Source organism: Martes martes, assembly GCF_963455335.1.
Source record: "Martes martes genome assembly, chromosome: 13".
Lineage (NCBI taxonomy): Eukaryota > Metazoa > Chordata > Mammalia > Carnivora > Mustelidae > Martes > Martes martes.
In genome coordinates, this window is record NC_137901.1 from 92,457,906 (window position 1) to 92,475,308 (window position 17,403).

The window sequence follows — 17,403 nt, forward strand, 5'->3', positions numbered from 1 at the left end:
ACACCGGGGTCTCCTGGGGTGCCATTCGCCCTTGCTTTCGTATGAGGCTGCTTCTTACACTTGCGAAATTTTAATGGAAAGAACTTGTAGTCATCGACCTTAGCTTTTCTGGCTTCCGGATTTTGGTTCACGTACGGAAGGGCCAAAGGGCCTCCCTGTTCAGAGCTTATTAAAAAAAACACTGACACATGTTTTTCCTACTACTGTTGTTTTGTTTTTACATCGAATCGCACCTTTTCTGAAACTTATTCTAGAGCCGTCTAAGCGGCCTCGGCTTGAGGTGGGCCACCAGGGGCCAGTTTTCCAGCACCCGGGGGCAAACGCAGGGGTTCCTCTTCAGCAGCTCATGCCCACGGCTCAAGGTAAGGCCCGGTGCCCGCACTGGCTCCTCCGGCTCAGAGCGCGTGCAGCGAAGAGGCCTGGTGGCCCGGCGTCTGGCGGGACTCATGTGGTCGCGGCCGTGCAGCGGATGTGGTTCCTGGGGCTGGGACACGGCTCTGAGCTGTGGTGCGGGCGAGGGCAGGGGCCAGTGCAGGCGTGCCCTCTGCCTGAGGGAGTCATGGCTCTCTTCCTCCTCGGGATCCTGTCGCTCGCACGCCAGCATGCTCCTTGGTTGCTTCTGTGGTCGGGGCACCGGTTACCTGCCTACTCGGCTTGAGGCTAGCTTGCAGGGCTCAAGCACCTTTCTTTCCTTCTTTGTGTGCTCGTTTACGACACTAGAGGTCACGTAACAGACGTTTGTACCAGTGGCATTTCCCGTTCGAGTGTGTGGTGGCTCTAATGGGTCTGTGATGAGCACCGGGGTGGGAGACCTGCCGCGCGAGAGGCTGGGGGCTGCAGACTCAGCGCCGCTGGGGCTGTTTCTGTCTTGCAGGAGGAATGCCTCCGGCCCCTCAAGCCGCCCAGCTTGCCGGACAGAAGCAGAGCCAGCAGCAGTACGACCCATCCACGGGGCCCCCGGTACAGAACGCCGCCAGCCTGCACACCCCGCCGCCGCAGCTCCCCGGCAGGCTGCCCCCCGCCGGCCTCCCCACCGCGCCCCTCCCGCCAGCACTGCACTTTCCTCAGCAGCCTCCGGCGGTGGAGCCTCACGTGCAGCTCCAGGTCCCTGCGAAGACGCCACAGCCGAATGCCTCTATCCCCGTGCCCCCGCCCAGCCAGCTGCCGGCGCCACCGCCGCAGCCGGTGCCGCAGTCCCTGCACGCCCCGATGCCTGGGAAGGCTCAGATGCAGGCCGCTCAGCTCTCGTCCCAGCCACAGGTACTTGGTGGGCGTCTGTCCTGTTGCTTAGAAACGGAAGGCAAACCGAGGCATGCGCTGCGTGGGTGTGTGTGCCGTCCTGCCCTCCTGGAGGCTTGCTGTCCTGCTTGGAACCAGTACGTCGCCCAGCGTCCCTTTATCCGCCTCTGTGGCCGCAGTTGCACTGTGGGAACACCAGCGAGCAGTACGGGCTAGTTGCTGCTGGTGGTTTGGTGGCCATGCAGAGGGCGTCATGGCTCTCATCCCGGCTGATGTGTCCAGTGACACAGGTGGATGGCAGGTGCCCTCCCACCAGTGTGCGACGGGGGTGGTGCGAATGCGGGGCTGCTGTAGGCTGCATGGCTATAGCGAGCTCCTGGTGAGGCTTGTCCCCGCCCAGCAAACTGCTGGGCCCTCCACGAGCGCCTCCCCCTTCTGGGTGCTCTGCGCTCTGCAAAGGCACAAAGCCTTCCTTCCCTGGGTTTGTAGCCTGATACTCCTCGTCCCCTATTGATCGCCATTGGCCCAGACACTTTTTTTGAGAGGCGTGCGGGGTTTGACCCTGTATGGTGACGGGGTGACGGCAGTCATATTTGCTTTGTGCTCACCACCTGTTTGGCATTGGGCGCTGTGGGGAGACTTTATTGGCATTATTTTTTCTGCCCGGCAGCTCTAGGATGTGCTATCTTTGTTACCTGTATTTTACCATAAAAAGGCTCGAGAGACTGAAATAATTTGGCGTGATCACCTGGTTGGTGATTGGAGTAGCTGTGATCTGTACCCCTTTGGATTCTGGATCCTTTCGTGCAGGTCTGCATGGCCGCGCTCTGCGTATCTTGGGGACCCAGCACCGCTTTTGTTATGTTTTTGTGGAAACAAGTCTCTCTGGTTCTAGTACTTTGTTTTATTGAGGTACACGGCTAACTTCAGGCCACACTGGGGTTTTGCTTGGATTCCTTTACCTGCCCCTGTTGTTGAGAGGATCAGCTCCTTAGAAAACCCATGGAAACATGTCCCTTCTAGATTGGGTCGGGCTGATAGACTTCTGTGAAAGGCCACCACAAAGAGGGGACGTGAGAACGCGTCAGGATCGTGGGCCACGCGGTCTCCGCTGTAGTCTCCGAGCCCCGCCATTGATGGCGAGCAGCCCCCGAGCACGGAGACGAGGGCCGTGGCGGGTGCCGCTAGGGCTCTTTCTCCAAGGGCGCGCGGCCAGCTGCAGTCGGAGACTGGGTGAGATGGAGACAGGAGTCGCACACTGCCTGGGTGCAGAGAGTTTCCGTCGGTGTCTTCCCCGGGTTCCAGGCTCTAGATGTGCCTCTTACATTGTGGGGGCCACCTTGCCTTCTCTGCTTTCTGCTTCCCCACAGAGTTCCTGTGGGAGCTTAGCTTTTGTCTGCAGCCCGGGTGGGAGGGGTTCCTCAGACTTGACCTGCTCTGATGGACAGAGATGGGATCTTTACCTGACAGATTGCCTGCCGGGAGAGGGGCATGTGGAATTGGTATTCACCTTTCAAAGAAAAGGTACAAGGTGAACATTTGGTACTTTTCAGTTAAGAGGAAGCTTGTACAGGGGCACCTGGGTGGCTCAGTCTTAAGCGTCTGCCTTTGGCTCAGGTCATGATCCTGGGGTCCTGGGATCGAGCACCGCATCGGGCTCCCTGCTTGGCGGGAAGCCTGCTTCTCCCTTTCCCACTCTTATGTTCTCTCTCTCGCTTGTGTCTCTCTCTCTCGAATGAATAAAATCTTAAAAAAAAGAAGCTTATACAATTATAAATTCTAAAAAATAATTTGAACAGGAGAAACAGCTACAAAAAGCAAAAGACAGAGGAAGAGGCTCCCCTCGGATAAGATGGTCCATGAAAGCTGAGTTTGGGATGCGTCCTTGGTGCAGCGTTGTGGAGTGCAGGGATGTGTCCCTGCTGTGGGCGTGGTTGGGCGGGTGTGTCTTTGTGCTGTGTGCCCATGACCTCTGTGCTCTGCCGCGGAGGGGCTCCTCTGTGCGCATCTCTGGGGGCGACGCGGTCTCTGACATGTGGCTGCACTGGTGGGAGGGCGAGGGCTCCCGTTCACTGTTGGCCTGTTTTCTGCCTGCCAGACGGTGGTGTCGACAAGACCGCCTGTGGACCCTGCCCAGCCCTGTCAGCGACCCCCGCCGGCGGCCTCTTCTACCTCGTCCATAGCTCCTGCCAGCGGCTCGGGCCCGTCGCCGGTACGGGTCTCTGCAGGAAATAGACCCTCCTCGGCAGCCAACAAGTCGCTGTCTCCGGTCGCCTCCCGGTCCCTGGGGGCAGCTGTGTCAGCACCACCCAAACCCCAGAGCCCAGCTCAGAATGCCGCCCCGCCCCAAGACAGCTCTCAGGACAAGCTGGCAGAACAGATAGCACTGGTGAGCGCACTTGGAATGTCAAGAGGGTTGTCACACGTGTTCTAGTTTGTGAAGCTCGTCTGCTCTCAGTATCTGCACAGGATGCGTAGCTATGGTGAGGATGGTCAGACATGGGTTCTGATCAGTTGGAAACCAGGGTTACCACTGGGAACCTGGACCTGTCCTGCTGGAAGTGGGCTTGTGGGGGGGAACGTCCTTTCTTTGCTGACCTCCGAGGCGGCGCTCCGTGCGGGCTGCGGGGCAGGGCCGGGAGGACTGCTGAGGCCAGCGTGGCTGTGGCCTGGCCCCTCGTCAGTGCTTGCTGTTTATGGGGTGACTGAGCAGTTCAAACTTCCTGAGGGGAACTAAACATACCGAGGTTGGTAGGATGTCCCAGCCCGTGTTCGCTGTTGTCCGGTGCTCACTCGGTGCTGATGTGTGGCCAGCCTCGGGAGAGCCAGCCCTCCCCTTCGCAGTGGTTTTGGAGCAAGGGCCAGGCATGTGCCGTTTCCCTTGTCAGTGCTCTGGTGTGAACGTTGGCCCGAGCGTTTGATTTGTGTTTCAGAGACAGGGTGTGACCCTGCTTCCCCGGCTTCCGGGGAGGGTGGCATGTCTGCTGACCTTTCTAGGGCCACTTTGGATCTTTGCATCCAGTCCTTTGTTACTGAGGCTTCGTGAATTCGGGGTGGGACTTAGTGGGGCGCACTTAATAATTACGCGTGGGACACACCTTGCCCCTGTACTCCTCCCAGGAAAACCAGATCCATCAGCGGATAGCAGATTTGAGGAAAGAAGGCCTGTGGTCCCTCCGGCGGCTGCCCAAGCTGCAGGAGGCCCCACGCCCCAAGTCGCACTGGGACTATCTGCTGGAGGAGATGCAGTGGATGGCCACGGACTTTGCCCAGGAGAGGAGGTGGAAGATGGCCGCGGCCAGGAAGGTAGGTGAGGCGCAGGGGGCGGCGGTTCCTGGACAAGTGCGTGTTCACGGCTGTATGTGGGGTCTGCAGACCGCCTCTGAGGGGTTTGCCTCCTAAACACGGAGCGTGTCCTGGCGCTGTTGAGGAAGTAACCATGCTGTGTGGTTTCCTTGCGAGGGGCTGTCTTCAGAGGCCCGGGCTGGACCGCGGGGGCGGATGTGTCTGCCCCTGCTGCAGCTTCAGCGTCCGTTCCGCTGCTGCTTGTCAGCCTCTCCTGGCGGTCGGAAGGCCTGCAGCCCCCAGAACACAGGCTGGTGCCAGGGCTGTTGTGATGCGGGAGCCGAGGAGGCTCAGGGTTGGCAGGGAGCAGTGAGGCTGGTTGGCTGCCGGGCAGCTAGGGGGTCGTCCTGGGCCTGCAGGCTGCCCACTGCCCTGCACTGCCTGGTCTTCTGTCCAGCGCCCCCCAGTTCTGGCTGGGAATTGGTTTCCTTCTCACTGGTCCCAAAGCAGACACCCAGTCCTGGGGAGCCTTTGGCAGATGGCACTGGCGTACATACTAGGAATGCAGAAGGGACAGCGTTCCAGAAGCCTTAGGTCTCAGAGTACGAAGCAGCTGTCTTTGCCTGTGTGTAAATGGCTCTGGGCCTTGCTTCTCTCACGTCGCTGCACTGCCGTCTGTTCCTCGGGGGCACACCTGCTCTCTTTTCGTTTCCGGTGCTCTCAGGCCTGGGGAGTGGTCCCATGTGCCCTGCTGTCCACCCCCCTCCCCGAGCTCTGCTTTCCTTACGTAGGCCGGGGTCTTGAATCAGATTCATGGAGTTCAGAAAAACCTGACTGCTCCTTAGGCACGGTTTTTTCATAAAGGACGATGGTCCTGAGCATGTGGGCACCAGGTGGGTTAGGGCACCGGCAGCTAGTGCTAGCCCTCTCCTGTGAGAGACTGCAGACCCTGAGCAGGAGGCTTTGTGCCAGGGCTGTGAGTGGACCAGGACGCGGCCCCAAGGAGTCTGTGAGTGGGGGGGTCCATCCGCGGTGTCCAGCGGGCCTCCAGCAAGCTTCTCCCTGCAACATGTTGGCCTGCAGCCAGGCATGCCCAGGCTCATGAGGTGTCTATGGCCAGGTTCCTTCTCAGCACCTTTTGGAGGGCTGCTGGTAGGAGATGAGAGCACAGATCCTGGAAGGCGGGTTGGGATTTAAAGGAAAAGTCGTGAAAATGATGAATTCCCCCCCACTTGTAGTGCAAGTGATGCCTGTTGAAGGTGTTCGTGTTGGATGGAAAGATACTAATTGTAGGTCACGCGAGGAAAGAAGATTGTGACACAGTATGGTGTACTCTCTGGGGGAAAGTCAGTGTATTTGGTAAACTAGCACTTTGTAGAAAGCCAGGCAGGGTGTTGGCGGCGTTTTGTGCCGGTGTGGGCTGTGTCGGCGGCCAGGGGCCCTGTGCGCCTGCCTGTGGCCGCACGGTGTCAGGTCCGCGACCCTTGCTTCTCCAGCTCATCAGGACGGTGGCGCGTCACCACGAGGAGAAGAAGCTGCGTGAAGAGAGGGGAAGGAAGGAGGAGCAGAACCGGCTGAGACGCATCGCTGCCTCCACCGCCCGAGAGATAGAGTGTTTTTGGTCAAATATTGAACAGGTAAATCCTGGAATTTAAATGGGGTCCTAAAACATAGACTGTGCTTTCTGAATGTGCCTGACCAAGGGACGCAGAAACCCGAGCGGTCATGCCCGCGGCGTCCCTGGGACAGGTGCGTGCGCCCGTGCTGCTTCCTGGGCTCTTGGCTGTGCACCGCGGCCTCGGCTTCGTGCCATCGGCGAGGGGCCGTCCAGTGGTTCTGTCCGCGTGAGCGGGAGGCAGCCCGTTTCCCACGTGGCCGTTGCGCCGCACATCCGTTAACAGAACGTGCTACCCCGCCCCGGCCCATGCGGCTCGGGCCGCGCGTGGCTGTGGAACAGCTGGCGCAGTGCCACACGGCTTCATCCTGACGGGGTGGTGGGACGGCTGTGCTTTCTGACCCCGCGTGAGAGTTCTGACGTCCTGCACAGAGCTCCTGTGACCTCCGTCCCTAACGGCCTGTTTATTCCACTGTTTGTACTCAGGTCGTGGAGATAAAACTACAAGTAGAATTGGAAGAGAAAAGGAAAAAAGCCTTAACTTTACAGAAGGTGCCCAGGAGAGGTAGGACACGTCTTAGAAGGCCTCACATTGCTGCCGGCACTTTGGTCTCCTGCTGTCCCGCAGCTGGTTGCCGTGGTGGCGCTGGGGCACTTATTTGCCAGTCTGAGCCCGTGCTCTGCCTGACATTACACGGCCCCCCGCCTGTGCAGCTGCTCTAGCTGCGAACCCCGCTCTGAGGTTTGCTGACACAAGTCAGCGCCCCGGGCCCCTTGATCAAGTTCGAGCACTCTCGGGGTTGAGGTTCTGGGCCTGTGCCCTGTGGCTGGTGCCAGACACTGAGATGAACTCCCCCAGGGGTTTGCACCTCGTGGGCACCTCTGTGGTCGGGGCATGGCCTCTGCAGAGCTCTGACAGGACCGTCCCTTCCCTGGACACCGTGATGTGGGCCGGGCACCAGCGGATGCAGCTCTCACTGGCTGGGGGGGGCAGGGGGGCACGTTTCTCATTCTGCTGGTGAGGAGATGGAGGAAGAGCGGCAGGCTCTGCTCAGAGTCATAGAGCCGTGAGACTGTAGAGATTCTAAAAGACAAACGTTGCCATTTAGCGCCCAGGTTCCCTTCCCAGACCAGAGATGTGTGGGGAGCTGCCAGAGAACTTGGTAGGTCCAGGGCTGCTGGCTGGTGCTGTGTTATGGCCCGGTTCCCAGAAGGAAGGAGGCAGAGCTGACACTTGCTGTCCTCCCGCGAGGAGGTACCAGTGGGGCACGGCCTACACACGCAGTTTCGGTGAAAGTAATCAGCTTCCTTGTCTTTAGGAAAAGAGTCAAGGCCCCAGGGGCTGGATGCACTGCCGGAAGCTTTCCTGGTAAGTTGAGGCTTGCTCCTGTACTAGGTGAGAGAGGGAGAACACAGAGAAGACATGGCGCCTGATAAAGCAGGTCCCTTTTTTGTCTGGAGAAACGTGTATATCGTCCGTAGTAGCCCTTCTGGGGAAGAAGCCTGGTTTTTGGTGTTCGGCTGTCACAGGGTGTTGGTCTGGGGACAAGGGAAGACACAGTGTCTGGATTTAGTTCCACCTGCCTGCCGCCTGACACCTGTGCCTCATGGCAGTACAGGCTGGCGTGCGTGTTCCAGGCTCGCCACGGTCTTCTGGGAGCATGTAAAGTAGACATTTCTGCTTGCGTTTCCCATTCTGTGTTTGCAGATTTTATTCTCTGTTTCAGGAGTCGGGGTTGTCTGGAAGGAAGAGGAAAGCTAGCACATCTCTGACTGATGATGAAGGTCTGTCCCCTGGCACTCTCTTGCTGTCCGCATGGCGGGCTCTCAGACGGCAGGCCTAGTGCTTGCTCAGTGCTGTCAGGGTGCCTGGGGGCCCAGTGACTTGTGTCGTTGGGGGCCAGGCACCTGGGGAGGGTAGGTGGGTGTCTGCAGAAACGAGCCAGACTGTGGAGGAGGGAGAGCGCAGGAGCGCTCGGAGACGTGTTCTTTGCGTGGAGGAGCCTGCAGGGAAGGGCGGAGGCTGGCGGGAGAGAAGGTGTAGTCCGCTGGCGGGGCCTAGGGGGTGAGGGCTGTGTTCAGATCGGGGGCAGGCCGGAGCTGGGCCAGTCCTGCCGTGGGCTGCCGGTGGGTTCTTCTCACCCAGAGCCACGTCTCTGTTGGACGTGAGGTGCGGGGTATGGTCTGAGGCGCTGATTGCACAGGACGGGAGCCGAGCTGAGGGAACGGCATGCCGAGCAGTCGCTGGGACCCTGGTGTGGCTGATGACAAAGTCGGCATGACCCCGGACAGTCTGCTCCTGGGTTTTTCTGCTGTGGGGTTAGCAGGTGGATGAGAGGTTTGACATCACTCCATGTTCGGCTGGAGACGGTCTGTCGAGTAGCGAAGACCCAGGCCATGTTTCCCGCCCTGCCCACTCAGTACAGCTGCACTTCCAGACTTAACCTGGGAAACAGGCCCAGTTGAGCTCTCACAGCTGGCAAGACCGTGTTGGAGGCTGGTAGCGTTATGAGCAATTGAGAAGACGCAGTGAGATCTGTGTCCCTGACATCTTGTGGTGACTGTTTCAGTGGAAGATGAGGAGGAGACCATAGAAGAGGAAGAAGCAAACGAGGGGGCCGTGGACCATCAGGCAGAGCTGTCCAATTTAGCCAAAGAAGGTAGGCTGCGCGTGTCTTGCTAGAGATGCTCTTAGGAAATGTTGAACACGCACAGAAGAACATGTGAAAATGTGTGAGATCTAAAACCCAACAGATACCTCACGCACCGGCATCAGGGCCACACCGCGCAGCGTTGGGCAGAGTGCCTGAGTGCCACACGCTGGACGGTGACCTGCCCTAGTGGCTCGTCGCCTCTGCTCCGGTTGCCCTGCTGCCTGACATGGCCCGGGGTGCTGCTGGGCTCGCTTGGAGGAACGGCGTCTCAACAGCGTCGCGCCCTGGCCTTAGCGTGCTTTCCCTCAGCTCTCCCGTCCCCGAACTTCGTCTGGCCATGGTGTGTCGCTGCGGCTTCCCTAGCCGTCACTGCTGAGCTGCGTTGCGGGCACGACCGTGTCACTGACTCCCTCATGGGCTGCTGCTGGACGTTCGGGTTGTCCCCTGGTCCGCCTTCAGCACGCCGCGGGAGTGCTCCTGTGGCTGGGTTCAGCACACACGTGCGTGCCAGAGTGGGCGGGCCGGGCCGTCACGCACACAGGCCGCCGGACGAGACTGGCCCGGCAGGGGCTGCAGGGGTTGCTCCAAGCCCCGCCCGTCGGGGTGCTGCTGCTCCCCCGGTGAGGGGCACACGACGTCTCCCAGTGCTGGTGGGTGGCAGTTCTCGGAGAACAGACGAGGTGCGGCACCTTTTCACAGGTTCCTCTTTTCCACTGTGGGCTTGGGCTTGCTTTCCCGTGTCCGCACGCTGCAGCTGTGCGTTGTGACGCGGCCTTTCCGTTGGTCACGTGCATCACAGCCCCTCCCGGCTCGTGCTGTGTTTCTGTCGTCCTTATGGGGCCTTCTGATGAGCGGGTGTTCTTGACTTTATGTAGTTGGATTTGTCAGTCTTGTTTAAAAAAAACTCTCTTTTTTTAGAGATTTTATCTATTTGTCAGAGAGAGAGAGAGAGCGCGCGCACGCGCACAAGCAGGGGAGAGGCCGAGGGAGAAGCAGGCTCCTGCTGAGCCGGGAGCCAGATAGAGGACCGGATCCTAGCCCTGGGATCATGACCCGAGCTGAAGGCAGACGCTCAACGGACTGAGCCCCCAGGGGCCCGGGAAGCCTCTTTCACCTCGAGATCATGAGGCAGTTTTCCTGTTTGTCCACAGATTTTTTTCTTTTACTCTCACATCTGTGTCTATGACCCATTAAGAACAGCATTTGCCTGTTGTGTGGAGTAAGAGGACGATGTTTTGCTTCCTTCCTTCCTTTCTCTTTTCCTTTCCCGAAACGGATCCCAGTCGGCTTGGCCCCCTTTGAAAGGCTGGTGCCTGCTCCTGCTGGTCCCGGCCAGCTCAGACGGCAGGCTCTCCCCCGCCCGCTGTCGTGGCGTCGTGCTGCTGGCCGGCGTGCGGTCCTTGGGCTCCGCGCTGCTTCTGAGAGCGGGCCGGGGGTCCTTCCACATCCGTCCTCTCAGGATGGCCTCGGCCGCCTCGGGCCTCCTGCGGCCCTCCTCTGCCTCAGGACCCGCTCATCGGCTTCAGACAGACATCCACGGGGACTCGTGGCCTGGAGTCGGAGGGTGATAGTTGACACTTGCGTCTTGACGAGGCTGAGCTTTTCCAGTCCCTGATCACGGTGTGCCTGCCCGTCCACTCACGCAGGTCGTCCTCGGGCGCCTGCAGGGACATTTTACAATTGCCGGTGTTTTGTGAGGTTTGTGTTTAGGTGCCTGGTCTGTTTCAGGTCGTAGTAAGTGGTGTGTTCGCTAAGGGTGGGAGTGCGGCCGCCCCGTGGAGCTCACACACACCCCGTGGGCACAGCCTCCCCGCCCCACCCCCCAAGAGCGTCCACTCTGCCTGTCGCATCAGCGCCCGCTTGCCGTGCTCCTTCCCGCGCTCCTTCCGGGGAGGGGTGCTCTTGGGCGAGGTCTGGAAGGGAGCACCTCCTCGCCCAGGGGCGCTGTGTGGTGGCCTGTCGGCTGCTCCCTCCGCTGCTGCGGCGCCCCGCACGCCTCCTCTGTGCCTGCCTGTGGCTCCCTGGACAGCGCGCGCCTCGGGCAGGTCGGACTCCGGGCCGGCGTCTCTGCCGGCGTCTCTGCCGGCGTCTCTGCCGCGCGCCGTAGGCGGACACGGAACAGCCCCGCTGGCCGTCTGCTAGGGCAGGCTCTTGGTGCGGGAGGGTTCACAACTTTTTTATGTGTTTTTTACAGCATTTTTCTGCCTAATTTTTGTTTTGACTTTTATTTGATGTTTCTTTTTTTCATATCACCCATTATTTTCCATCAACAGTGTTTTTATTACGTTTATTAGGTTATAGCTTTTAGTGTTCATTTATGAGGTTATTTTAGAAATTTTAAAAATTCCTTTATGAGTAAAAATTGAATTTCTTCATGTCATGTCGAAGATTCTCATGTTCATAAAGAAGGTGCCTCAAAGCCGGTATCAGTAATGGGCAATAGTTACTTTTTGGAAAAAAGTAATTGCAGGAGGGCTGCAGCTGTGTTTTCTCCCCACCCTGCCGCCGGCTGCCATTCATGCTATAAACTATCCCCCTTTCTCCCCGTGATCCTTTCCAGCTGAATTGCCCTTAATTGACTTGATGAAGTTGTACGAAGGAGCTTTTCTGCCCAGTTTCCAGTGGCCGCAACCGAAGCCCGACAGTGAGGAGGCGAGCGAAGAAGAAGGTCTGTGTTGACATCTTTAAAGATCTCACCCACGACAAAATCCAGATCACACAGAGGAGGGTGCTTACAACAGGGCTTAAGTCACCTTCCTTTCCTTTTAGACGGATGGGAGAAAAAGATGCGAGCAGTTATGTGGGGGCATCTGGGTGGCTCAGTTGGGTGAGATCGGACTCGATCTCAGCTCGGGTCTTGGTCTCGGGTTGTGAGATTGAGCCCCGCCTGGGGCTCCATGTTCGGCGTGGAGCCTGCTTAAAAACACAAAAACAAAAAATAAATAAAAATGAAATAAAAAGGTGCAAGTATGTTTAATGTGTAATTTTGCACTGAGAGGGTTTTGTTAAATTCTATGCTTTTTATTTTCATTTATTAACTTGGCACAATTATTAGAGTATTTGTGAACAACATGGAAATGTTTTTGTCCACGTTTATGAAAGTCATTGTTTTCATAGACTTGGATTTGTATCGTGTGTATTCAGGGTGGACTGTGTTTGTTTAATGTGCTCGTTTTGAGGAGTTTATTTTACTTTATTTAAATGATCTAAACGAACAGCCTGTTTTTCCTTGGTTCCATTCCACTTGTCCTGATCACTAGACGCAGATTCCCGTGAGCAAAGAAGCTGGGGGCTGGCAGGGCCAGAGGGAGGACCGGTGGCCTCCTTGCTTGCTAGTCCTTGGAGACGATTGTGACTTTCCCTTTCCCGATGGTGGAGGGGCGGCCACTAAGCCCTTCAGAGCCCGTACGTCCGCGGGTGGGGCCGGCCCCTGGTTCAGTACAGGTCCCCCGTCTCTGCCTGAGGGCTCTTCACAGCGCTCCCGTGTGTGATGGTTTTATAGGAGTTTATACCCATGGATCTGGGGAGTGTTAGGTATATAAAGTGGGTTAAAAACAGATAAAAAAAAATAGTGCATTTGAAATATTTGGACTCTGACAACTTTTTACCTTGTATTTCTTTTTATAAACAGTAAGTAGGCGCATAAAAGTGTCGCAGCCACTGCAGATCTGTCCTCTTGTTCACAGATGTGGAAGGCGCCCTGGGCAACCGAGAGGGCCGGAAGGATGTGGTTCTCATAGACTCGCTGTTCATCATGGACCAGTTCAAAGCTGCGGAGAGAATGACTCTTGGGAGCCCTCACACAAAGGACATCGCGGAGGTGACCGCCGTGGCCGAAGCTGTCCTGCCCAAGGGCAGTGCCCGGGTCAGCCCCACGGTGAGGCGCCGAGCTGCCACGTGGGGGGGGGGTGTCTTCGTGAGGCCGGGAAGAGGCTTGGTCTTTCCCCACAGCTCTGTGCCAGCTGCGGAAGTTGTCAGGAAAAGCGAGTACTGTCTGGCTTCTCCTGTCACCTCTAGATCTTTTCTGTGGGGCTCTAGTGGGCTCACCGTGTGGCTGATTTGGCTTCGCGTTGCACAGAACTTTCTGAGCATTATTTTGAGAAGGGCGCATTCGGCCCGTGTGTCGCTGCAGGTGAAGTTGAACGCGCCATCTCTGTTGTACGGCGCGCTCAGGGACTACCAGAAGATTGGCCTGGACTGGCTCGCCAAACTCTACCGGAAGAACCTCAACGGCATCCTGGCGGACGAAGCTGGGCTGGGCAAAACGGTGCAGGTCATTGCTTTCTTCGCCCACCTGGCTTGCAACGAAGGTAAGAAGAGTGTCGTTGCTAAGGGCTGACTGGGGGGGGTGCACCTGGCGTGAGGGTGGAGGGTGCACCTGGCGTGAGGGTGGAGGGGACCCTTCTTCCTGCTGCTTTGCTCTGTGCTTTGCTGCGAGACCCAGGAGAACAGCGCTCAGAAATACGCGTGGCGTGAACAAGTGAAAAACTTGCTTGCGATTAACCCTAGAGCGAGCAACTCACTGTGACTCAGAATCTAGCACACTGTGAGGCCCACCAGGCTGCGGCCGGGCTGTGTGACTCCCGCGTCCCCTGTCGGCCAAGACCGGTGTGCACGGCACCTCTCCCCACGTGCCCGCCTTCCCTGTCGCAGCAGCGTGCACCAGCTTGCCTCCGGGAGGGGCCCCACCACCTGGGACCGCTTCTTCACTGCCGGGCTTCCGCAGGGGCTGGTGTGTGGGCCCACAGCTGCACAGCGGCAGAGAGAGGGTGCCTGCCTCCCTGTAACGGGCTGCCCACTCCCGCTGCTTCCTCACCTCTAGACTCTTGGAACTCACACGACATTGGTCCAGGCCCTGTGGCCTCTGTATTGGCATGTTTAGGGATCCGCCTCCCCCCACTCATTGCCCTCCTCTAGGCCTCTGGGGCAGGTGCTTGTCTTGTCCCCTGCTCTGGGCCTTGGAGGGCTGTAGAGGGACACATGCCTGTGTCTCTGACACACGACAGGGTCTTGCATACAAGTGACCCTTGAACAGTGTGTGGTGGTCATGAGAACTGACCTCCCGCGCAGAGATCAGTGCACATAGAGCTTTTGCCTTCCCCGTGACTTAACCACTGATAGTTAACGGTTGACCGGAAGCCATCCCGATAACACAAGTAGGTGACTAACACGTATTTGGTATGTTCTGTGTATTACGTAGCGTGTTCTTATAACAACGTCAGCCAGGGAGAAGAAAACGTCATTAGGAATACCCTAAGAAAGAGAACATACGGTACTGTATATATTGAAAAAAATCTGCGTGTGCTCACGTGGACCCGTGTGGTTCATTCCCGTGTTGTTCGTGGGTTATCTGTAGTGTTTCTTTTGCAAAGGGAGTGTTCCAGATGCAGACTGAGTGGGCTCCTGGATCGCTGACCAGAAGAGCAGACACATTGTCCTCTTTGTGGCGTTTCAGAAGCTGGGAGGGGACTCTTGAAATTAGGGTGGTGGCATCCTGCCGAGGAGCATGGGGAAACCGCCGAGGAGCGTGGGGAAACCGCCGGCGCTCAGCAGACCTGAGAGAGGCGGGCGTGCAGAGGGCGGTGGTTGCCCACCCTTTCCCCACCCTTTCCCCACCCCCCCGCCCCGCCTGGGAAGGCTGCTGCTTCCTTCTCCCCGGGGCTCGCTGCCCTCTTTCTCATCATCGCTAGCAGTGCCTTTTTTTGGTCCTCTGTGAGAAAAGCTTCATCAATCTCGGTTTTATTTTCTTTTAATTTTTATTTATTTTTTCAAAAGATTTTATTTATTTGAGAGAGAGGGCACAAGTGGGCAGGCAGAGGGAGAAGCAGACTCCCCACGGAGCAGGGAGTCCCGATGCGGGGCTCGATCCCAGGACCCCGGGATCATGACCTGAGCCGAAGGCAGAGGCTTCACCGACTGAGCCACCCAGGCGCCCCCTCAGTTTTTCGATACAAATGGATTGATACCAGGGCTTATTTTCTTGATTAACTTGTTTCTGTTTTCTGACCCAGTGTCCTGAAATTTTCGCTGTGGCACTTTAAAATCGGTTTTAGACACAGTCACTTCAGACTATCACCTTGCCTCACTATCTTACTGTTTAGCTGGAAAAATTGTTCGTTATTATATTTAGAAGAGTAAGAAATGGAAGCAGCCTACAGCTCCAAAAATAGGGACTCTTACTAGTTCATCAGTTGAACAAATGAATGCGCGAGTCCCTCAAACTCCAGGTACCCGCCTGGTGCCCGTGCTGTCCCAGGCACTGGTCCGGGCATCAGGCTGTGACTGTGCGCAGAGCAGAGCCCCTCCATCAGGAGGCCCAGCCTGGGCCCCAGCAGTGCGTCCGGTGTGAGGGGCCTTGCAGAAAACCGATCGCGGAGCAATGTTCTAAATGCTGGCTTATAAGAAGTCGTGGTTCTCCTTGGTAAGGGAAAGGGCACCTGGGGCTGGTGTGCGCCTGTCTGCTCCTGGGGGGCACCTTCTGGAGAGTTTTTGTCCTCTTGCATCTGTTTACGTCCTTGTTCACGTCCCTCTTGGGTGGGTCCTCTGGAGCGCAGGACACGGTGCTCTGCACACGAGGCCGTGTGTCCTGCACGCACGAGGCCGTGTGTCCTGCGCGCAGCCTTTCCAAGCTGCCGTTTCTGTCTCGGTGTGGTGTACGTCTTGTTTATAGCACGGAAGTGGAAATTTGTCTTGTGTGTATTCTCATAATTGAGGACATTATTTTTTGGAGGACTGAAGCTGAAACTGTTTCGGGTGGTGTGTTCTGGCTGGAGGCGGGGAGTGGGCTCTGCACCCGAGCCTCAGTGGGCGGCCGCCGTGGGAGGGCTCCAGGCCGGGGCCGAGCACACTTACTGCGCTTTCTGGGCACTGTTCCTCAGAGGCGCACGTTCTTGCCTGTGCTTGCAGCGGGGTCAGCATGTCTTTGAGGAAATACTCACTTTCCTCAGTCCCCGCTTAGCGGCTCTTTGTCGCCCGCCCCTGTGGGTCAGGCCCCTGCCCCTCCTCCGCAGGTCCGGCGGTGGCTCGGGAGGTCGGACACGTCTCCATCATGCCCCGGGGACTTCCCACGTGTACCTGCCCCGTGTCTCGGGTCAGCACAGCGCACGGCATCCAGACCTGACAGATGGTCTTGGTTAAAGGGAGAGTTCTGTCTCTTCTCTCCTTTGTAGGCAACTGGGGCCCTCATCTCGTGGTCGTGAGAGGCTGTAACATCCTCAAGTGGGAGCTCGAGCTGAAGCGGTGGTGCCCCGGGCTCAAAACCCTCCTGTATGTCGGCAGCCATAGAGAACTGAAAGCCAAGAGACAGGTATTTGATTTTAAGCATGAAATAAAACCGGACAGAAATGATCCCCGTTTGTATAGAAGGCAGATTTGAGAATGTGGAGACGATGTGTGTGCTTGTCTGAATCCCTGGTTTGTGAGACCTCCGGGTTGTTCAAGGTTTGGAGCCCCTGGAAAGCACAGCCTACTTCTGGCGAGGAGAGCCCCGTGCCCACGGCCCCTCCCGTGCCTGGCCGTGGCCGCTTTCCTTTCAGAACCATCCCTTCCGCCCGCGGGCCAGTGAGCGCCACAAGCCCGAATGGGAACTTGTGGTGTACTCTGAGTTCTGAGCTGTGAACTTGTGAGGTGACCCCCCGGGACACAGTCCGTAGGGCTACAGGTGACGCTCCGGCCAGGGTTTCCGCCCTGTTCCATCTGGCTCCTGGTTCTGGGTGAGAGTGTGCCAGAGACCACTGTTTTTTCTTGGAGACCACTGTTTTTTCTTGAAGATGGGAAGTTTGCTTCATCATTAGAGTTTTGTGTTGAGTAGTATTTAGTGGAAAAGTGAGTACGTTGAGATGTGTCATCAGTTTCCCCGTTTCTCGTTATTTCTGCGGGTCTCAAAAGCGTCCAGAGCGGTCCGCTGTGGCACGGACGCTGCTGCTCCCTGCCACCGTCCCGGTGCGGTTTCCGTGCTTGGGTTGCGCCTGCAGAAGCTGCTTGCCCTCATGACACTCTCTGGTGACGTCCAGAAACTGTGGTTCGTGCCCAGAGTGGCTTCTCGGTTCGACCTCCCGAGCATCGTAAACCCCTGCAGGAGCAGTCCCGGAGACGAGCTCCGGCATGCTGTGCGCGGTGGGCGGCGGCGGGCTGAGCCCCCGCCGGGGTCGGGGGAGACGCCGCAGGTGAGGCCCGTTCCGTGTGCTGCAGGAGTGGACAGAGCCCAACAGCTTCAATGTGTGCATCGCGCCCTACAAGCACTTCTTCAGGGGCTATGCGGCCTTCACGCGCGTGCGGTGGCGCTGCCTGGTCATCGACGAGATGCAGCGTGTCCGCGGCATGACCGAGAGGCACTGGGAGGCCGTGTTCACTCTGAGGAGGTCTGACCCGCGTGGCCTGCTCGGGGTCCTGGGGGTGGCGGATAGAGGGGTGCGTGTGGTCATGGGCACACCGAGCTGCTGCTTGGCTGCCTGGTTCCCTTCCCTTGGGTCAGTGCATGGGGGCTGCGGGTCCCTCTCCCGGAGGCTCGGTGAGCCCGTTGTCCTTGTCCGTGAACCTCTGCGGAGGAAGCGCACCTGCGGCCAGCTCTCCGGGGTGCGATGTCTGCTGTCGCTCTCGCTCTCCCCCTCC

The 17,403-nt window shown here is 57.9% G+C and overlaps 1 protein-coding gene across 1 annotated transcript in view; it reads left to right on the top strand.

Annotated features, from left to right (window-relative positions):
* The window catches only part of EP400 (E1A binding protein p400), an 87,547-nt gene that overhangs the window by 16,800 nt on the left and 53,344 nt on the right, over positions 1–17,403 (top strand). Inside the window, exons 5-18 of the mRNA XM_080821417.1 lie at positions 255–362; positions 875–1,260; positions 3,338–3,628; positions 4,360–4,545; positions 6,021–6,161; positions 6,626–6,704; positions 7,459–7,508; positions 7,867–7,924; positions 8,710–8,799; positions 11,354–11,461; positions 12,480–12,670; positions 12,926–13,103; positions 15,963–16,099; positions 16,984–17,153. Of these exons, the coding sequence (XP_080677543.1) occupies positions 255–362; positions 875–1,260; positions 3,338–3,628; positions 4,360–4,545; positions 6,021–6,161; positions 6,626–6,704; positions 7,459–7,508; positions 7,867–7,924; positions 8,710–8,799; positions 11,354–11,461; positions 12,480–12,670; positions 12,926–13,103; positions 15,963–16,099; positions 16,984–17,153 (2,173 nt within the window). The remainder of the gene's footprint in view (positions 1–254; positions 363–874; positions 1,261–3,337; positions 3,629–4,359; positions 4,546–6,020; positions 6,162–6,625; positions 6,705–7,458; positions 7,509–7,866; positions 7,925–8,709; positions 8,800–11,353; positions 11,462–12,479; positions 12,671–12,925; positions 13,104–15,962; positions 16,100–16,983; positions 17,154–17,403) is intronic.